This window comes from Argentina silus, assembly GCF_951799395.1.
Source record: "Argentina silus genome assembly, chromosome: 2".
NCBI lineage: Eukaryota > Metazoa > Chordata > Actinopteri > Argentiniformes > Argentinidae > Argentina > Argentina silus.
In genome coordinates this window covers 3,809,502-3,831,102 of record NC_139656.1, presented here as the reverse complement: position 1 = coordinate 3,831,102, position 21,601 = coordinate 3,809,502, and the positions used below count along the sequence as shown (strand labels likewise).

Here is a 21,601-nt window from a genome sequence, read left to right as displayed (position 1 = left end):
GTTAATGACTATCTATAGATTAATAATTGGGTGAATAAATACTATTAGTATTAATAATACACTTAAAACTAAGATAGCATTTGTTTTCAGTATTCATTGCTTTGAATGTTGAAATAAACTTTCTCAGGATTAAAGCTTATCACAGTGTCAAAACATGTCAGTGAGTTCATACTGTATGATGTCAGGATTCACCTCACAAAAGAAGACATTAGATATAAATAGATACAAAGCAGCTAGTACTGTGGATACACTCCCTCTTTAGCAAATCATTATTTAAGCTAAAAGGCACAATTGCTAGTGAGATGCAATGTAAGGGGGTGAATAACACTTAATGACATTTAAGTTAGTTATGACGTTTCTGTTTCTATATGTAACTGTTGTACTGTATGTGTGTCCATAGTTTGTTCAATGTTGTGTCTGTGCATGTAAGTTGTTTTGTCTGAAACTTTGTTCCCCCTGCTGCTCTTGAAACAGGTCTCTCTTGAAAAAGAGATTGTATCTCAATGAGACTAACCTGTATAAATAAAGGTTCAATAAAATAAGGCTCTTTCAAATACTTAATGACTTTCTCAAATACCTATGGCAATGTTTTTGCATGTTAAAATGATTCCATTTAAGGACTTCCCAGAATAGTTTTATAACAAATAGACCTATTGACCTACAGTATATACCTAACATAGTTTAAATCATTACACAAGTCCAAGAGCAAGTAGAATGCACTGAATAATGACCAAAGTGTGTAGTGTTCAGAAACAGGGCAACAGGGGCATTGACATCACTGACTTCAGTTGAAGATAACTCATTCAATCTGCCTGTGGCTCCTGTTGTCGAATATCATGGACCTCCTCTGTGGCTGGTAGAAGCAGCTGGTGGAGGTCTCCAGCCTCTGGCCACTTTTGGGTATAGTCATTTTGTTCCGCAGGGTCACCCCCTCTGGGGTCCTGAGATTCTCTGCCATCTCTTCGGAGAAGACATCAGGTGCTGATGTTTCAGTTGGACTCTTAATGGGCGAGAGGAGGAGCTTGCCATCATCACCTAATGGTGGGTAATCCATAATAGGAAAGGGTGGACTGAACAGAATGAGGCTCTGTGGTCTCTGCCGGCTCCTGAAGGACGGCCTTTGTAGAAGGGTAGACCTATCAGGTCTTGGACAGTCAGCAAAGGCCTCCATATTGGAGGAGCGTTTCCTCCTCAGCACAGGTGGGTCTGAAGTAGGTATGGTTTTACATGTCTCTGTAGATTTATCTGCAGTAGGCTGCCTTTGTGATTTTGGGGCTGGTTCCTTATTCTCTAACTCTTCATTTAGATCCCTGATAGACTGGAGCAGAGGAACAGTATCTGCTTTCTCCCCCCTGCTTTTTATGAGTTCTTTTTCTGATCCCTTTCCTGCGTCAGAGCCCTTGTCGTGCCTAGGGTGAGGTATGTGGCTGTACTGAACCTTAGGGGGAATGACAGGTACAGCTTTAGCCTGGCATGTCTTTATCATGAACGCCGTCCTGACAGACGATACACTAACAGGGGCGGAGTTTCTACGGACAGGAGCCTGACGATCGCTCAGGAATAGTTCTAACTCCAAGGACAGGCCATTATATTTGGTCCCAGATGGGGTCACTGCCATCTTTTGAGAGGAGGAAAATTCAGATAAATCAACATTTTGCTGATTTGAAATATCCCTGATGCATCGATGTCCTAAATCAAAATTCAGTGAATACGGCCTGTGTTTGGAAAATAAGTTCTCCTCTGTTTTCTCTGAATGAGCTACCTCGTGAGACATCTGTCTGTGAAACCTCTGAGATGATGTGGCATTTTTTTGTTTAGCTGCGCAGCTGTTTCCTCTGTGTGGTCTTGTTGCATCATCCAGAGTCAGGGTAGTTTTGGAGAGTGAAGGCTGATTTGTGCTTTTGGTCTCAGTTTTGCCACTGCATGCATGAGAGCTGTTTCCTGGCAACAGTTCCATGCTTCTAACTGGACATGATCTGTTTGCTTGTTTTTCTCCTTTAGAGAGAGGTGGAACATTTGCCTCTTTGCAGCTCAATACTTCTTCTCCCACAGAACAAGACGGCGACACCTCTAGTTTCTCAAACAATTCCTTGATGGTAGGTGAGTGGAGAGGACTGGTTACCCACTGTTTGGTGGAGCTGAAATCCTCCCAGGGTTCCACCAGGTCCAACTCCTCTGCATTTCCTCCACACCCAGCCTCGTCATCTTGGTGTGGTAGCCCCAAGGTGCGGGGTCTTTCCTCCAAACATATTGAAAGCCTCTCAATGCCTCCCTGGAGCTCTACAGAATCAAGGGAAATCTTTTTAATCCCATCATGACCTCTATTTTTCCCTAATGCCTCTTCACCTCTGTATGCTACAGTGTCTGTTATGACATCCCCTGACTGCAAAGGTTTTATGACTTGGATTTGTTGAGAAGAATGTAAACTTGTGTCTGCGTGGGGAGGAAGCGCAGGCTTCGGTTTAATGCTGATAGGTTTATCCATTTCTGCAAGCTTCAACTTCAGTTTGTTCTCTGTTTTATCAGTTGAATCAGAAGAGTGCAGAAGTGCATTTTCGAGATCTGTGCTAACCATGAAATTAGAGATTTTGTCAAATGAAAAAAGAGTGTCCGGAGCATGATTTCTTGCTGGCTTTCCTCCTGTAGCAGTACAATGATCAGTCATAGCAGTTGTGGCAGGCATTAAAGGCTGTCCCTTATATAATAGAGAGTGTGTTGGAAGGCTGCTTCTTCTTTTTGATTGAGCATCTGGCTTTAGCTTAACATCCTCAAAAGTGTTTTTGGTGGAGCAGACACCTGGCTTAAATTCCTCCTCCAATATGTCAATATCAGGCTCAGTGATTTTCAGCTCATGATGAAGGTCCAACCACAGCTCTTTTCCGAAAGGAGGAGATCCCTTGTCCTGCAGAATATGAACCACAAATGCTTGTTAAATTATGACAATGACTATCGTTGTCATTGATAGATTTACATATATAATAGAGCACTGTATTAACCTAATGATTAAATAAGGTATCAATCTCACCAGTTGTGTCAGTTCTTTTGGCTCATGGTGTTGTGCTGGCTGGTTTTCCAGTTGTTTCCCAGGAGAATGTGGTTTCCCTCTATCCTCCTCTCGTGTGTAGGGAGTGGAAGACTGTTTCAGGATAGAGACTTCCACCTTCTTGTGACCTTTTCCCATGACCTCTTTCATCTCTCCTTCACAGCCTGAATCTAAGAAAGTAAAGTGACATGTTTTTAGATAAGCACAGGGATAATAAGGGACACACACACACACACACACACTAAAGGATGTACATTATTCTGGTTTAATGGTAAGTGTAACAGGTGGAAATGTCAAAATGTCTTACCCTCTGGCACCATTTTAGAAGCTGCCTCCTCTCTGGCCCTCTCCTCTGCTGGTATTTCCTCCATTTCCAGAGGGGCCGAGCTGCTGTTACTGTAGATGCTTTGCTCACTCCCTACACTGCTCTCTCCCAGGGCATGCTCTCTGTAACCAGAGCTGCCACTGCTGTCACTCTGCTCTGACTGGGTGGTCTCTCTGCTGGGCTTCAGGGCAGCTGCAGAGGGTCTGTCCTTCCCTGGTGCCCTGCAGGGGGTGCTGTTGGAGCTGATGACTGCTGACACACGCAGGGGCACAGACACAGCGAAGGGCTCTGATATGTTGAGAGCCTTGCGCTGATGCCTGGGGGAGGACTCCAGAGGGAAGAGGCTCCCTGGGAAGGAGGGCCTGGATGAGCTGTTGTGGGTGGAGCCAGAATACAGCATCCTCCTGTTCTTAGGGGAGGTAGGCTGGCAGCTGCTGAGGTCATCACCTTTGAAAACCTTTAGCTGCTCAGGTAGAGCCTTCTGCTGTGGGGCTGAGGCACCAGGAGACCCCCTTCTCTTCATGGTGGGGCTACTTCCACCTGTTGCCCCTCCTGACTTCTTACCATCAAATTCCCATTTTTGGTCTTGTTCATTCAGGTCATAGAGCGAGTCAGTTCCAAGTGTTCTGGATTTTATTCCTGGCGCAAAGAAACCATTGGCTCCACCTGCTGTACTAAAGTTCCCTGCTTTGTCATCATCTGTGTGTTGGAAATATAATAAGAAGCAAATTATTAAATGAAAATGTTCATCCTTATTCATCCTTATTCATCCTTATCCTTAATCTATAGTATTTTATTTTGGGGGAATAGAGAATTAAGGACTAAGAATGATTTTAAGAAGATTTCATTTGGTGTCATTAAATGTTTTCTGTATGAAATGTAGTTAATTCAGACCCACCTGTTGGTAGAGAGCACAAGGAGTCCATGCTTCTAGCTGGCCGAATAGCTGCCTTTTCTGTGAACGACAATTTGTAATCATGTTATTTTACTCTGTACTGTACTGATCAAATGTTTCAAGCAGTGTATTCGACTCTTCATTCAGTATATTCTTATCTATCTTATCTATTCTTATCATTTGCATCAAGGTGAGAATGAAATGAGTAAAATATTCACTTTATTGGTTATTTTTAAACCTCTGCATATATTTGGCCTTGTAAAACAGGTTCATTGATGGTTGAAAAGTGCGTTCATCTTGGTTCACCTGAGATATTCTGTGCTCTCATGAACACACTCCCATTCCGGCTCAGTTTCCCCTTAGAATCTGTCACAGACTTGCCCAGGTTGAAGATGGACTTCCACTTCTTTGATTTCCCAGAAAACTTTCTTTTGACAGAAAAGCAGAGAGTAAATGCTTTCGCAAACATGGTCTGTTGATTTTGATTGTGTGTATCCAAATGCAATGCTAAAATATACAGGACAACAATATCACTTTATCAAACATTCCAATTGATCTGGATTACATAGCTGACTACTCAGCACGCTACTATACATAGTATGTGCTATTCTTACATCTACATTCTGTTATGTGGATGTTATCCCTGACAACTATATCCAGGTGCATGGCAACCAAGAGGATTGTTCAATGCACTCCTACTTTGATTAAGCATATCCATGCAGTAATATACTAAATAAATCAGCCAACTGAATTTTCATCAGGGGAGGCTGGTGGAGGTATAAAAGGTGTTTGATACCATTCCTCATTCTATTCCATGCATTACAATGAGCCTGTCTTCCGATTTCCGTCTCCACCAGCCTTCCCTAATCTTCATCCATCTTACTTGCTATCCGATATATCTATGACGGTATGGTACAGTGTAGCAGTGCTGGTATCAGGTAGACTATTCTCCCGTTGCCGTTCTCTGCGTGCCGGATGGTTTGGGCTTAGTGAGCGGGCCTGAGCCTCTTCCAGACTCATCAGCTTCATAGGCCCACCTTGGGCACTGAGGGGAAGGGTGGCATACTTCTCCCCACACACCAGACTTGGCCCTGTGACAATATTGACATTTCTCTTTTTACTTTTGGTAACAGGTGGAAATATATATTGGCCAATAATTGCAATCTAATTCTCTGTTACATTGTCTTAACAGTAACCATCAACTTAATTAGGTGTACAAGCCAGAACGAAGCATCCAAGAAACTATTCAAAACACTGATTTCACATTTTCAAACATTGTGATGAGAATACCTTCTTTAGGTTTGACTGGCACAGCAGCATGGTTGAAGATCTGCTCTGTGTGATTTAGAATGAACTCAACCACTGATTGCTGTATTCGCACCTCCTGGAAGGCCATGTCTCCATTGCAAGACGAAACCTCAATATCTTTACATCTATAAAACACAAAGCAAAGAGAAAGAATCGTTGACTTCCTATAACAACCAAGTGGACATTTTGGTTAAACAAATGTATTAATAAGAGTTGCGCATGAATAGTTATCCCGAAGGGATACATTATTTGATCAAATACAGTATGATTCAAACAAGATGGCAGTTATCATGTTTTGGTATGGTCTTGGATAAGGTGATATTGGTGTGTGTGTACAGATGTAATAGTGCTCACCTCAACAGATTTGGAGCCCACACCAAGGCAAGGTTACGGGTATGCATGTTAGTCTGAGGGCTTAAGGTGGCCAGGTTGGACAAATGCTTGGTAAGATACTCCAGAGTCCTGAGGAGAGAAGACAAACATCTCAATCACTTTTAAGATGTGGAAAATGGCTACAACCAAGTCATGGTTAAAATCTACATTCAGATCTGTTCTGCCTAGTCGGCACCTAGACGTGAAGAGAAGTATAGTCGTACCTAAAATGGGGGATGGGTAGCTCTTTGATGACACTCTGGATATGCAGTAGTCTCTCATGATCATCCTGGACTGTGACAGCATCCTGCACAGTGTCAGAGAAAGAGTCAAGTATTACCAGTTCTGTACAATAATGACGATCATTCAGTTTACTTTTGTTTTGGACTAGTGTCTCAAGTTATTGTTATAAAACACAGTCAACCCAAATCAAGCTGCAATTCTGGTTCTCAAGAATGGTGGAAACATAACATACTGTACTGCATGTTGGACACCCTGGCACTTTGGACAGTACTCACAGTGAATTTTTTATAAAGTTCATAAGTGAGCAGGGGATTGGGCAGCTCCCTGAAGTACAGCTTGCATAAGGAGCCCACACAGTGGATATCCTGGAGGTACACTTCCTTTGTAAGGTCAGGGCACAACTCAGAGCAAAATTCCTGCCTGTAAGTAAGCACACAAACACATGGGTATCAATACAGCTGGATGTTTGATGTATTGACTCAGTGCCACTATACTGTATGTCAACTTGGATAAACCTTTCTTAGTGCCACTGCATATCATATTACATAAGTGGTCTGACATTGTGGGTTGGTCATGGCTTAAAATACAAAGCATGATGCTGCTGAATTCAAGATTCAAGATTCAAAGTGTTTATTATCATATGCACAGTAGAAAACATGTTTCACTGTACAACGAAATTCTTGCTTTGCTGTCCGCAGAATGCCAACCAATGTAAAATATACAATACTAAAGAATATACAATATATACTAAACAAATGTACAAGACAGCAAAATTTAAGGCATAAAATGTTGTACCGTACAAACAGAAACATGCACTAGCATTCAATAGATTTATCATAGTGAATACATTCTCTTTCTACTGAGTTCCTATATTCTGAAGTTCTCACAAGAACCAGTTAATCAAGACTAGCATACTTTTTTTTTATTTTTTAAATGTGGTTAAAAGTAAAACAAATACCTGAGTCGCTGGATGTTTGAGGTGACTCCTGAAAGCCTGTATATCCCATCCACAATGCCATGCTTCTCAATGAAGTCTGCACACGTCTTTAAAACCTGAGGAACTGAAACAATAAGTCAATAAGTAAATGATGTTTCAATGTTGTATAAGTCATTATTCAACATCAATATACAGTACACTCAAACAAAGGGCAATTCAAAATATGTCTTATTTTTGGGTTAGGTTTTGTAAGAGACTGTTATTCAAACCTGAAGGTCAATAGATAATATGCAAACAGATTGACAGTCAGTTACGGGATATGATGTATTTCTTCTCAAGATAGCAATGATTTAATTATGATCGAAAAAGCTGATGCTTCATGTCTGAAAATCTTACATCATTTCATTTTAAAACAAAATGATCTTGTGTCATCTCTGTTGAGTAACTAAAAGGGAGTTGCCTGGAAAACGTGGCAACTTTGGCAGTTATGGCAGTTAGGAAAATGCTGGAACATCATTTCAGCTGCTGGCATGAAGCAGAGAGAGGAGGAAAATAAAGTGTATCTATGAACTGGACAGGATCAGTTTAATGTATGTGGTATACAGAAATAAGAATCGGGATCCTTTGTGTCAGCCTTGTATCAGCTCAGAAGAAACCAATTGCTTTTACTGTACAGTAGTAAATGGAAAATGTTGTTTTTTTTATAATTAAAAAAAAAAAATCTTATACTGTAGCTGCTTTTTATTCCATAAGGCAGTTGTGAAGGTGGAATTTCACAGGAAGTAAAAAATGGTTTGTTTGTTTCAGAGGAAGGTTGACACACCCAATCCTTGCAGCTGGTATTACTTGCGACACTTCCTCTAATAGAAAATGGCTTTTGAAATGTTACCACCCAACTCTCTATTGCTTTCTGGACTATATTCCCACTTGGATTTGTCTATTCATAAACAATGCTAAAAAAAGAGTTAAAAAAAGGAATTTAGGATTTCTTTCTACAAGTGTAAAGCAAGCATACATTACAAGCATACATACAGGCAAGCATACAAGTCTCTGGCCTAAGTGGCTGATGAACACTCAACAACATAATACAACAAATAAATCATAGATAGATTAAAACCGCATGCAATGAAAAGGGCATTTTGGCGTCTTCAGCAACAGTGACTAGACTGTCTAATATGTCAGTGATCACAATTGAGGTTTCTACTGTATATTGTAAGCTCCTCTTTAACTGAATAAAAGTACTTGAGACTCACAGCTACTAATTTAGGCTGAATAGACATTCCCCCTTTGCTACCAAGCATTCCCACTTCACAGACACAATCTGAGACCCTTCCCAGAGGTCTTTATAAAAGGATAAGGAACCATCTGGCCAGCGCCCCAGTGACAGTGGATTGTTTCACATTTCACAATGGCATGCATGGAGGTCAATCTCTCTTATCCCCCGAGAATGCAGAGCTATTGCAAACCTACAACAACTAACAGTGGAACAGCGGGGTGGATGAATATCTAACAGATTGTTTCCATCAGAATGCCCCCAGAACAACACAACAACCGTGAACCAGTAAGCACATGGATGGAATTCCTTGTATTTCCAACCTTCAATATGCATATTCTGCTGGAAATTGTCCAAGCAATACAATTAATTCCCTCTTTGACGTTTTCATCGTGCTGCCTAGCTCTGCTCCAACCTCAGGGCAGTATGAATGAAAGTTTGTTCTCCCACATGGAGCTTGCTTAGGGACTACAACAAACACTCCTCAGTGACATGCCTGTGGTCAAAATGGTGGCTTGCACAGCATTTGAGCCACCATTTACTTTGGAATATTTTCTTAGAATGAAATCTCCTGCTTGCTTTTAAATCTTTTTGTGGAATCAGAAGGAAATGCAGCTTATTGAATAAGTTCATGTTTGTCTAATCATCATTGCCTCATAGGTAAATTGTCTCTGTAAATGAAGTAATTATATGCATCCTCTCCTCTGTCTTTGGTTAAACAGAGTAAGTGACGTATATAACCCTACAACAACAATGCCAGCTCAACAACATACTCATTGATAGCTGATATCTTAAAGTATCTTGCCAACAAAAATAGATATCATCATAAGCCATTTTGAGTTCTCACATAAACACGTAAGGTATTATCATGTGAATGTCTCTTCTCCCATCATAGGAGAGAAAAATAAGCTGAGAAAAAATTTAAGATCTATACAACTGAGAAGTTCAGCAAGCAGTGTACTGTACACAATACTTCACTTCACAAAACATCTTCCCTTCATTCATACTATATACTATCTGGATACATACATATACACCCATAATAGAGTGTTGTCTTAAGTATGATCATTTGTTTCCCCCTTGTGAGCAGCCCTGCCCACCCAGAATCTTCAGAGAGAGAACTAGGCACAGGCCTTTTAGTGGGCAAGGGAAGGGACAAAAAGACCACGAGCCACACCCTAAGTAACATATCCCCCTATTTAAAACTCACTGGGAGCATACATAACTAAATGAAATGTAAAACATATGAACATTATTGTAATATTCCTCCACATCACTTACCTGAATAAATAATGTTAACATCATGTATCTTTCCTTACCAGTTTCTTAAGTGAAACCCTCCAATACATAGCTTAGCACATGATTATACTTCAAGATAGAGGTTGTAATGCTTGCTAAGATCTTTCAGAACTCTGTAACTTTCAGAAGTGTTCAATTCTGAACATGTCTGGTAAAAGTCCTGATCATTTAAACGCAGCATCATGTATTCTGGCTCTACAGACAGTAAGAACGGATTCACTTAGAAAAAGCTGCTCTCATACTGAAATATCAACATTTTAAAAGCTGAGTTTAAAAAACAAACAAACAAAACATTAAGTTGTAGAATGTCACGGCTGGTCACTATAGATTGATTTAGATAAAAGTGTTTGCTTGATAATCATATAGTTACAATTATCATAATTACTCTTTATTTTTAATTGTTCAGTTCATTATTGTTGTTGTTTGTGTGTGAAAACAGTGTTTTGCTTCTTTGTGTTAACACATATGACAAATCAACTATTGAATTATTACTACAGCATATGGGTCAATAGCTGGTCTCTCTGTTAGTGTGTGATAATTGCTGAACTCATGAGGTCATTACTAAAGTAGAAAATCAAATCAGTTGAAAACTGTCAGAAAAGGAATATACATGAAAGAGGAGCAACATAAAAACATTGAAAGAAGCAAATTTACCATCTTGTCCTGCATTCTGTAAATGTTCTATTAGGTCACAGCCGAATGCATTCTCACTTCCTTTCTTTTTGGATCTCAGCTTGGCTGCTTTATTCTTCATCTGGATCCAGTTAGTAGTCCAGGAGTTCAGAACAAACAAATCCTCAAATACACAACCATTGATCCAAGAGACCCTGGGAAATGGGTTAAATGTAGCCCAAAAATAAAGAAACAAGCAAACCAGGATGTCAGATTCCCCCCAAAAGGTTTCATACGCTCACATCTTGACTGACCACACAAACTGTGTGGGAGACAGAGAAATCCTTGTGCAAAGAATAAAGCTGACGTCACTTTTTAGTTGGATTTTTTGGTCCTTTAGACATTTCAATCTATCATACAAAAATGTAAGAAAAAGAGCCCTGTCAGTTAAAATTGTAAGATAGCTGGAAATGTGGATTGGCAATGGCAGTCCTTTACAGTGATTTATCTCAGGAGGATTTGCAGAAACAGCATCAGAATTACTTGGTTTCCTGTTGTCGTTTTTTTTACCCAGTCTCCCCTTTGCCTTTTTTCTCTCCTCCTCTTTTCCTCTCGACCACACAATCCCCCTGTTCTTTGGCTTCTCTGTATTTGAGGAAATGAAGCAAGTGAGGCGCAGGGATATTGTCTATGTGTTTGTTTCTTTATCCTCCTTGTTTCCAGTTTTCAATTTTTCCATGTTTCGAAGGTCATGGTAGTTGTGGCTGTGGCGTGGCATGGAGGTTTGAAATGTCAAGACTGTGTAAAGGGGAGGGAAGTGAAGTCAGGGGAGGGGAATAGCTGACTGCTGTTTCTCCTCTGGTTTAGAGATTACTGACCCCTTTTATCCACTTTTTTTTTCTTTTTCTTTTTTTTTGCCGTGGTCCTAACAGGAAATCTGCTCTCTGCCTTCCTGAATGCTCCCAAAGTACACAATTTCCTGTACAGAGAGCCTTGTTTGGAAAACAAAAACAGACTGGTTCTGGAGGAAGAGGGAAGTGGGGGGGGGGGGGGGGGGGGGAGTGAAACGAGGGCTTGAAGGGCGCAGATGGGAAAAGGGGGAAAAAAGGACACATGGTTCTTGTTACCGACTGACTGCTTAGCAGTTCCATCTTTTTCTCTCTAAACAAGACTTTAACCACAAATCTCAGTTTTTGAAGCACACTTCCCAACGGGTCTAAGAAGAGGTTTAATTGAAAAGAATAAACCTATTGATCCTAAAAGATATTCATGTAACATATGTCCCATATATGGCCACTGAGCTGGTGGTAAAGCTATAGGGTTTTCACATGATGATCCCAAGGTCACACCCATTCATTTGTCAGTGACAAGATCACAGGGCAGTCTCTAACCATTTCCACGGGGATGGCACTGACATAATGAGCATAATGGTAGTTCTACCTTTAAGTTAGTTTTAAAGTGATTCTTGGCAAAATGGCATGGTCCTGCTCTGCTTAAACAAGGAGTCAGCACCACCGCATACCAAGTGAGTTTACATTCTCACGTAGGTGTCAAGTAGGGTCAAATAAGGGTGTTTACTGCAGCTGTGAGTTGCACAGAAATAGAGCAAATGACATGTTATAGTGATTTGCCTGCATATCTAATGTAATATTATCATCAGACTCACATTATTTGAGATTTAACTTCCTCTATGCATCTGCGTATCTTGCGGGAGGCACAGAGAGCCCTCAAACTTCATGAGGGGTTTACTGTAGGTTAGGGTGTGTCACAGTAGCTAGAGATATTTGCATCACAAGGAAGAAGAGTGTTAATCACTGTCCAAGTCCACACACTGGCCCTGAGATGTCATGTTTTATCACAGAGCATAACCCCATCTGCACATCTCCCGCTATCAGGGGTGATCCTTGTTCCCGAATGGAACATTTGTTTTTAGCTTAAAGGAAGTCTCCAGTCCAGCCACAAGGCATGACTCCAGGCCTGCTGAGCCATTGATCATCAAATAAAGATGTAGGATGTACTGTTGTCAGTATGTAGTATCCTTCGTTTGTGTTGTTTCAAAGAGAGTATGACTCACATTAAAAGTGAGGAGAGTGGGAGGTTGCATTTTTTTTTTTTTTTTTACACGTTTTACACATATTCACTGAATGAGGATGATGTCTACTCTGTTGTGTACTGCAGTACATTCAAAATATTTCATTCTGTGCTACGTATTATTATTATTATTCTGTATTATATGAATGTGATATCTGCTTTGTTGGGCTCAAAGCTTAATGTTTCAAATGTCAAAAGTGTGCATTTGTTGCCCAGGCCATCCTGCCTTCCACTGAACAAAGCTTTCTTTCTGCACCACAGGAAAAGAGATGACATCATTTTGTCCATACAAAGCCTCGGACATCACACTCCTTCCCCTCTTTGGTTGCCTCCACAATACTGGACTGTTGAAACTAGTGCTCCTCTTAGAAAATCCTACACACTACTGGTCAAACTACTTAATGAAAGCAAGGGAGTGACAGCTGTGTGGTGTATTGATAAAGCCATGGGCCTTACTGATCTTGTAAAAAAAGACCACTGCCAAAGCGAACACATTAAACATTTTTTAAACCATGTCATAAAAAAATATTAAACATTGTACAGTAGGGGCGCTCAGTGGTGTAGCACACTAAGGCGCATACCATATCATCGCAAGGTCCCTAGTTCGATTCCGGCCATCGACATATCCTGCATATCATCCCTCCTCTCTCTATCCCAATTAAGCAGAAATGCCCTAAAAACATATTTAAAAAATATATATATATATATATATTGTCCAGTAAATAGCAGGGATTCAATCCATTGCAGCTCTCTGGACCACCTTTCTGAAGTGTGTTTGATTTGCATAGCATCATTTTCAGGATTTGGGGAATTAACATTTGATTTAGAGATGTGCAAGTCCAGTCACGTGTGCTGGTGACTCCTGAGGATTTACCATTTCATAATCAAATTGTATAATCCCTCCAGCCAATACATGCCGCTATACAAATCAAATGCACTTCAAACAGAAAGCTGCTACTGTAGCTGCAATTGATCAATTGCCTAGGACTTAATTTAGTACATGGATTCAGAGATATTGGATTGGAAATTGCAAAAAGAGATCCCTCATATAAAACTAAGCACAGTCATTCCAAGAAAAACATCTCAAACAGCTTTGTTAGAAATAGTAATAGATCATTTTATTACTCTTGAAATGCAAAACCTCCATTTCACTTATGTGTGTTTCCCTTTCACCCAATGCAATCAACAAAACTAACAATGTGGTTTTAAAATAAATGTACACAACATATACAAGAATAAAGGCCTCTCCCAGAATGGCACTCTTAATTAAACAGTCATCATGGCACCCCTAAATATTGTATTTTCTGCAATCGTTCATAATCATACAGATGAAATGGAACCACAGAAACAAATATCACAACTGAGATGTTGAATGCTACAGTAATTACACCCACCAAGGCCTTTATTAGGAACAGCAGTACACCTTCTCATGGTGGAGGTGGTGTAATGGTGTGGGGAATGTTTTCTTGGCACTTTGGGTCCGTTAATACCAATCAATCATTGCTTGAATGCCACAGCCTATTTGAGTATTGTTGCTGACCATGTGCATACCTTCATGGCCACAATTCACCCATCTTCTAATGGCTACTTCCAGCATGATAATGCACCATGTCACAAAGCAAAAGTCATCTCAAACTGGTTTCATGAACATGACAATGAGTTAGTGTTCTTCAGTGGCCTTCCCAGTCACCGGATCAGAATCCAATAGAACACCTTCGGGATGTGGTAAAACGTGAGATTCACAGCTTGAAAGTGCACCTGAAAGATCTGCAGGAATTGCGTGATGCAATCATGTTATCATGGACCAAAATCTCAAAGGAATGTTTCCAACATCTTGTGGAATCAATGCCACGAAGAATTTAGGCTGTTTTGACAGCAAAGGGAGACCCTACCTAGTATTAGTATAGTGTTCCTAATAAAGTGTTCTATGACTGTATAATGCATTTCTTGCTAGCAGTGACCTCACTCAATGGAAATACGAATGACCTATGGAAGCAAATGCAAATACCATATTTCCAAAATATATTATAAATCTTAACAAGCAATAGGCCTACTTGATCATGTAAAAACAGACAGACCAATAATACATTCGATAAAAGAGTGAAAATGTCACATACAAAGGGCAAAAAAGAGACTCTTCATAGCCATTGACAAGGACCTGTACTGATCAGCAATAAAAAAAATTACTTGGATATTATTGGATTCTTTTTTTTCTTTTCTTTTTTTTTTTAAATTTACAAATGGATTAAGGCAACAAAAATAAGTATTTTACCACAAATTTGATGATATGAGTGTACCAGTTACTTCACACATCTCGTAGCAGCATGGTGATCTAAAATGTTGATCCACAATGTCAATGTCTATAAAAATGAAAGCCATCCACACTGCAAATGATTGTTAAGAAGATTTCATAAAACCTGCAGTTAATCCCTATGTAACATTCTTTCACTAACATGCTAGAGAATTAATATAATCATTTATATGCAGACATATCCCACTCAGATGTGCTAATATTCTACATTCATGTAGTGTAGGAGGGACTTGAGAGCAATCTTTAGCTCTCTTTTTAACAGGACAACAGGAAATGTTAAGACATTTCAAATTCAAGCTGTAACCTTCAGGGGTTTTATTCAATCGAAACTGGTAATCAGGTTTCTGAGGTATGGCAAAAAGAGCATGCTGTGTTAGAATTCACTCCTGAATATGTATGCTCAACAAAACCATGTTTATGTAGAGACCAATTCAAATTCCACTCAATGAAACATTCCTCTCTGCTGTGCAAACAGATCTTAGCCCTAGAAGCTGATTGCCAGCTTGGATTGAATAGTGCTTCCAGGCTGTAGAATGACCCATGAAATTGTTGGACCTTTTAATGTTACGATGCCCTGCTTGGAATGGTTTCAAGTTCAAAACGCTATGAGGACTACATTGACTATGGTAAATAGCAACAGCCAATGACCCTCTTTTCGCTACAGTTGTAGAACAGTGAGTCATCTAAGGCCTCAGTGGAGGTCCTGTGGCTTGCCAATGTCCACAGTGACATTTATGTACAGAGGTGGCCTCTCCACTGACATTGTCTTATAGGAACAGGTGTTCAGTCCATCTTTTTTCCAGACTTGAGGCGTCCGTCCTAGCAAACGCATCCTGTGAAGGAGATATTACATAATTGAAGGGTGAATAACATTTCTAACATGATGGCATACTATTTATCATTGATGTATATCTAATTTCACTGACCTGTCTTTATTAATTTCGTTACCACTATCTCTTTTATGAAACACCATGGTATAGCGTGCTATATCAGGAGGTGGCCTCACAATCTTCATTTTCTGGAGCCCCACCCTAGAAGAGACAAACAAGATCCACATTTCTCTGTCTACAGTAACTAAATCAGTCAATCAATCAATAACATTCAATATTGACAAAAATGTATGAGAGAAATGTGATGGGATCCGACATTAGATTGTTATTACCATTATCATTCTGAAATCTCACCAAGAACTGAATGAATACTTGTTTATCCCATATAACACTATAAATTGTCTGCTTTGTACTGGTGGAGACATTTGGAAGTGTTGCAGAAAGACTGTGTTCTGTCTTTGCAGTTTAACGCACATAAACCATATCACTTTATGTGGCTGCAAACAACAAAAATAAGAGCAGTGCCCTTTGTATCATTTTCAATACGATCACGTCTTTAGTGTGGGTCTTACCGGATGCGAAGATCGTCGTCTTCACCACCCCATCCCCAGTATGTGTTTGAGAATCCGTTGACTTTGTAAAACTGGTCTCTCGTCATGGCTGTCACCCCTCCAAAGTAGCCTTTGTACCTCAATCTTGGGGGAAAACAATAGATAAAATAAAAAAATAAAATAAAAAGGAGAGATATTACAGACCCCATTTCCAGTTTTTTGTTTGAATGTTTGTAAAAATCTAAATGCCAAAGAGGGACTGTCATCAGTGAATGAATTTACATTGATACTGTAGCTGTAACACTACCATGTCATGCAAGCCTGGATGCTGCTGTGATGGCATACTTGTAGACTACTGTTGACTGTATTTGATACAATGAGTAAGAAGTTAAGATACTTACTTGTACCCTGTGGCGTTCCTCCCAACCACTAAGTGTTTGGGCTGCTGGTCACAATTGTATAAGTTGTAATCGTTCTCAGGAACCAGGTCCACATCATGAAAAATGAAGCAGTCCCAATTGTAGTCCTTGAGTGCCTCCAAGTATCCCACATTGAGCAACTTGGCCCGGTTAAACTTTGCCTCTCCAGCCTGTCACAACATACAAATCAACACCAAACATCAACCTCTTTCAACATCAGTACTTCCATATTTTCACGAGAGATATTTTACACATACAACCCACTCCACTCCATAAAAGGTGATGGGGAAAATAGCGCTCATAGATGATTACGATTACTACAGGTAGTAATAACATAACATATGTGACATAATAGATTAGATTGACACTGTTACCTGGTGGATGACATAGATGCTGTAGTGTAGCTGCTGCCTATGAAGGAAGGGGTGCAGGTGGTGAAGCAGGTAGAGAAGGTGCTTTTCACGGTTCCGGTGGGGGATGAGGATAGCCACACTCTGCTGAGCTATGCAGTCTGGAGGTTGATATTTGCCCTCCTCCACATCTCTGTTCTCACTCTCCACCTCCTTGAGTGTTAGGGCGGGCTCAAATAACAGCTTCAGCGCTCCCTCTACAGACACAGAGAACACAATGGAAATCTAGGCACATGGTCCTCTGTGGCTCAGTTGGTAGAGCATGGCGCTAACAATGCTTAGGTTGTGGGTTTGATTCCTGTTGGGACCATATATACTGAAATGTATGCTCTCACCGCAATGTAAGTCGCTTTGGATAAAAGCGTCAGCTAAATGGCACATATTACATTAATCTGGCACATTAATAATGTTGAATCTGGCACATTAATAATCTCCGCATGATATTACTCCGCACGCTATTACTATATATTTACATGGCACAAAAATTAAATTTCATTGACAGAATATCACTATGGTCAAAATTAAATTAAATAAAATGTGTGTACATTTTGTTCCGACCACTGAAAAACACTGTTAAAAGTTTGCAATTCTGTTTTTTCATTGATATGAAAAAAACAAAACACATTTTGTACCATCTGCATCCCATATGGTGTTCACACAAAGGCACTTTCAGTCAACAAGGAACCATTTTATGTAGGCCTAGGCTACATGCAAATTGTTGCCAAATGTGTGAGTATAATGAGATACATACCTAACATGTAGGCCTTAGCTACGAGCAATGCATGACATAGCCTAAGCTAAGATAATATTGAATGCTTATTACAACCCTAGACGTTTATCAAACTGTCCATTTCATTGTCCCCATGTAGCCTAAAGCCCTATATAGTTCACACAAAATCCAAACTTACCATCACAGAAATGCACTACACACAATACATAGCCTATAATGCTATGTAGTCTGTTACAAGGAAATGTATACCAAGAGTGCCGAAGTGTACTCTGTACTTACGAAGTAGTGGTGATTTCTGAGGACAGTTCTCTTTTGGAGATGGAGTGTCAGAGAAGACATGTGTCATGGTTCTCCTGGAGTTTTGTTCGCCCCTCTGGACTTCTGCTTTGCTAATTGTCTGTGCTGAGACGGGAGCGTTCTGAATTGATTTGACTGTTTCACCTGCAAAGATGGTGATCCAAACAAGAACAGAGAGCAAGAGCAGCAACAGTATCAAATACTTTCCCCTCCTTAAGACTCCCATGGCTGCCCAATTCTAGAGATATCAACACCAAAAAAAGTGGTCTTGGTTTACGACATCTACTTGGCTCTTCTCTGCGGCGCAACCATAACAAAACAACGGAGTAGAGGTGACCAGGTCCACTGATCTGTCATCCCATCATGACAAAACGTTGCATTATTTTGCTGTTGTTTTTGGAGATCCACTGGTATAAACTGTAAAACCAGTTTCTGAGAAAATCCAGTTTAGGGGAATGTAGTTTTTTTGGCAAAGAACTTTCCTCTGAGAGCTGCACCTGAAGAGGAAAATCTGTTAGGTTATTTTCATTGGCACTGTTCTGGCATTATGCAAAATACAGTACAGTACAGTTCACAGTGTCTTACCAAGGTTGTGCATTGAGGTGTGTAATTCTGCAAGTAGCCTACTTACTCAATTCCCTGCCTTCATCTGAAGGTTAAAGGGATGCTCCACCTTTTTAACATTCTTTCCTGGTTTTTCCCTGACGTTGGCTGTAGTTGAGTAGCCAGGACAGTTTTTAGTAATATATTTTGCTTCCTTAGATACTGAGTAGTCTTGTTGAGTAGTCTTCAGTAGTCTATGATTCTGTCATAATATGAGTTGAATTGGAGCAAGGTGTTTTGGACATATTTTCAGAAAATATGCCGTATATGTAACTAAAAGCAGTTTGGGCTAATCAACCCAAGATCAGGGTTAAACCTGGGAACAATGTTAAAGAAGTGGAACCTCCCTTTAAAGAAAACTCAACAACCAGGACAAGGGAGTTACCTATATGAAACAATTACCTTTTCTAATCCCTCACCTGTTTGCTCTTTGGTTTCATGTTGACACAGTTCCAGATCATTGTCTTTCCATACACACTATCCAGGTATGTCCTGGAGAGTAATACCCAAGTGAAAGAGTACCTGCTCTTGCGAGCTTTGTCTGTAGCTAGACAAATCACACTGCCACGTTGTCCTTACGTCACCTTTTCTCGGCACATTATCACAACCTAATGAAGAGTTTTAAACTGCTCTTGACAAGGGCCAATCACAATTGCATCTGTAGCTATGCTACTTAGCTAACTAGCTTGGGGCTATCATAATTGTGGTTAAACACTGTACAGGTGTTGTCCTGTTGTGATTCAGGAGAAATTCAACTCATCTCTGGCTCTTCACTGAGCAGTGACAACAACTTCCACATCATCTTGAAATGGCTTTTGGAATCGTGCAACGAAACAAAGGCAAGCAGGCTGAGATGCATCATCCCGGCTACCAATTGCCTAGCTAGCTGCTAGTTTATCAAGTCGAGAAATGCACCGTAGCACTATCAAACATCAAGTAGCTAGCTAGCATGAAATAATCGTCCAGAAAAGGATGCATTTGGAATCATATATCCCGTGACTGGGTTTATATTATTTATATTATTATTATTCGATCTGTTGTCAGCATAATATACATAGCTATTAAGTCCGTTAACCATTCAGAGAAGATGACGGCATGGGAAGGGAAACTATATGTTCCTGTCCTGGATACAGTAGACCAGAGTGGTATATTAGAATTATAATATACCACTCTGCAATAGACTATTTTCCTTTCCAGTCTCAGTCTCGCTATAAATTTAAATCGCATTCCTGGCTCGATGGGAATGTGTCACATCATGTAATTATAGCGTGTTAGTCTCACGTCAATTATCCGCTATTTCGTCTCGCGCATAGTCTCAGTTATTTTGCTGGTCTCCGCTGTCGCATGTATGACAAGCTGTTAATTTTACAGATGAGAAATAAGATTTCAATGGTGTCATAGTGCATCTTATATTCATGTTAAACTTATGAATTAAACTGTTGCAGCGCACAATCTGCACGTATTATGACGAGGGGAGCAAAACAACGGTTTTAAAGTGTGTCGAAAATGTGGAGATGTTATCTTACCTTTCAGTAGCTATTGAGTTCTAAACTTCTCACTACTACAGTTTGGGCTAGTGGGATTCCTGGGAACCGCCCCCTTCCACTTCCACTTCCGCAAACAGTACGTGGAAGGACGTAAGCTTAGACCAAATCAGCTCCCAGCCCCTATCCCGTAGCCCTCCCTTAGCCAATGCACTCCTGTATACCAAAAGGATTGGATAAAAGCATGATCAATATGATATCCACCGAGCCGATCAAATGTTTTTAGATCTACAGAGCTGTGGACTAGGGTCCTTATTATTGTTGTACACTTCATTCCACAGTTGAGACATTTTGATTTGTATTAAAGGACTTTGTTGTCTTGTTGGGGGAACTGCCTCCACGGTGTTGTATTGTTGTCCTCCACGATGACTTTGGGGAGGGGACTGTGGATCGGTCTCCGTCCGTTCGTATGTTTGTATGTCACACGCAATAATATCTTAGACACCACACCACTGAATGATGCGTCTCTAAACAACAGAAATTCCGAAATTTTACTGATTGGCTGCAGGGGCCAAAATGTTTCTTTCTTCTTGACCGACCACACACACACACACACACACACACACACACACACACACACACACACACACACACACACACACACACACACATACACATACACATACACATACACATACACATACACATACACACACATACACACACACACACACACACACACACACTAGTGACAACACTTATTAGGTGGGCTTGCCTCTATACCTCCCCTCTCTCATCCATCCATCCTCTTTCATTTATCCATTTAGCTTTCTGATACCTATTAAACGTTTTAAACCATTAAGCTTGTTGTAACTCCAAAAGCTCTCATCCGGTTAACCAACCAACTCTACCACTCTCAACCACCCAACCAATCAACTCTCTACCCACTCCACTGAGCTACCTCAGCTAGCTCATCCTATCTATCTATCTATCTATCTATCTATCTATCTATCTATCTATCTAACTATGACCTTCTAACATACTATCTATCATTCCAACCATATATCTATCTAACCTTTCAACTACTTAGCCATCATCCTTTCACCAGTCACTACTGCCTCACTGAGTTTAACCCATGCGGATTAACCTCTTAATTGTTTTGATCTTTCTATACCTCCCCTCTGTCAAAAATGAGATGATGAAAATCATCATCAACCCTGATAAAATGTACTTTCTGATCCATATTAAACCTTTTAAACTGTTAAGTTCAACTACCTAGCATCATCCTTTCTTCCATTCACAAGTCACTACTGCTTCACTCAGTATAACCTGGCTCATTCTATCTATCTATCTATCTATCTATCTATCTATCTATCTATCTATCTATCTATCTATCTATTTAAATAACATTCTATCTTTGACCTTCAACATACTATCTATCTAACATTCTATCTTTCCAACCGTATATCTATCTAACCTTTCAACTACTAAACATCATCCCTAACCCTAACCCTTCCTTTCACCAGTCACTACTGCTTCACTCAGTGTAATCCATACTGATTAACCTC

General features: G+C 40.1%; 2 protein-coding genes across 4 annotated transcripts; both read right to left on the bottom strand.

Moving 5' to 3' along the window:
* Window positions 1-656: 656 nt before the first annotated feature.
* arhgap31 (Rho GTPase activating protein 31) lies at window positions 657-10,449 on the bottom strand (the record flags this gene model as incomplete). The annotated part of the gene is made up of 12 exons (XM_083665095.1): window positions 657-2,902; window positions 3,026-3,213; window positions 3,351-4,067; window positions 4,267-4,323; window positions 4,570-4,691; window positions 5,147-5,354; window positions 5,554-5,696; window positions 5,926-6,033; window positions 6,168-6,250; window positions 6,462-6,606; window positions 7,145-7,247; window positions 10,350-10,449. 12 exons carry the CDS (start codon window positions 10,447-10,449, stop codon window positions 800-802), a joined length of 4,077 nt encoding a protein of 1,358 aa, XP_083521221.1. The 3' UTR covers window positions 657-799.
* A 3,051-nt stretch (window positions 10,450-13,500) lies between these two features.
* Window positions 13,501-20,159, bottom strand: b4galt4 (UDP-Gal:betaGlcNAc beta 1,4- galactosyltransferase, polypeptide 4). Of its 3 annotated transcripts, none has more exons than XM_083685568.1 (7): window positions 20,076-20,159; window positions 17,929-18,443; window positions 16,884-17,116; window positions 16,492-16,679; window positions 16,112-16,234; window positions 15,636-15,740; window positions 13,501-15,542 (listed from the first exon to the last, which is right to left on the bottom strand). In XM_083685568.1, exons 2-7 carry the CDS (start codon window positions 18,170-18,172, stop codon window positions 15,401-15,403), a joined length of 1,035 nt encoding a protein of 344 aa, XP_083541694.1. In that variant the 5' UTR covers window positions 18,173-18,443; window positions 20,076-20,159; the 3' UTR covers window positions 13,501-15,400. The 3 variants fall into 3 exon arrangements, with proteins under 3 accessions (XP_083541694.1, XP_083541696.1, XP_083541695.1); XM_083685570.1 differs by lacking the exon at window positions 20,076-20,159 and adding an exon at window positions 18,969-20,045; XM_083685569.1 differs by lacking the exon at window positions 20,076-20,159 and having other exon boundaries at window positions 17,929-20,045.
* Between the last annotated feature and the right edge of the window lie 1,442 nt (window positions 20,160-21,601).

What these genes read in the sequence shown, in the direction of transcription:
- b4galt4 (XM_083685568.1), bottom strand. Translation starts at nt 18,172, where the DNA reads ATGGGAGTCTTAAGGAGGGGAAAGTATTTGATACTGTTGCTGCTCTTG. An exon ending in TCAGAAATCACCACTACTTC is followed by an intron (nt 17,117 to 17,928) that starts GTAAGTACAGAG and finishes CTGTGTCTGTAG; the next exon opens with AGGGAGCGCTGAAGCTGTTA. An exon ending in GCATCTATGTCATCCACCAG is followed by an intron (nt 16,680 to 16,883) that starts GTAACAGTGTCA and finishes ATGTTGTGACAG; the next exon opens with GCTGGAGAGGCAAAGTTTAA.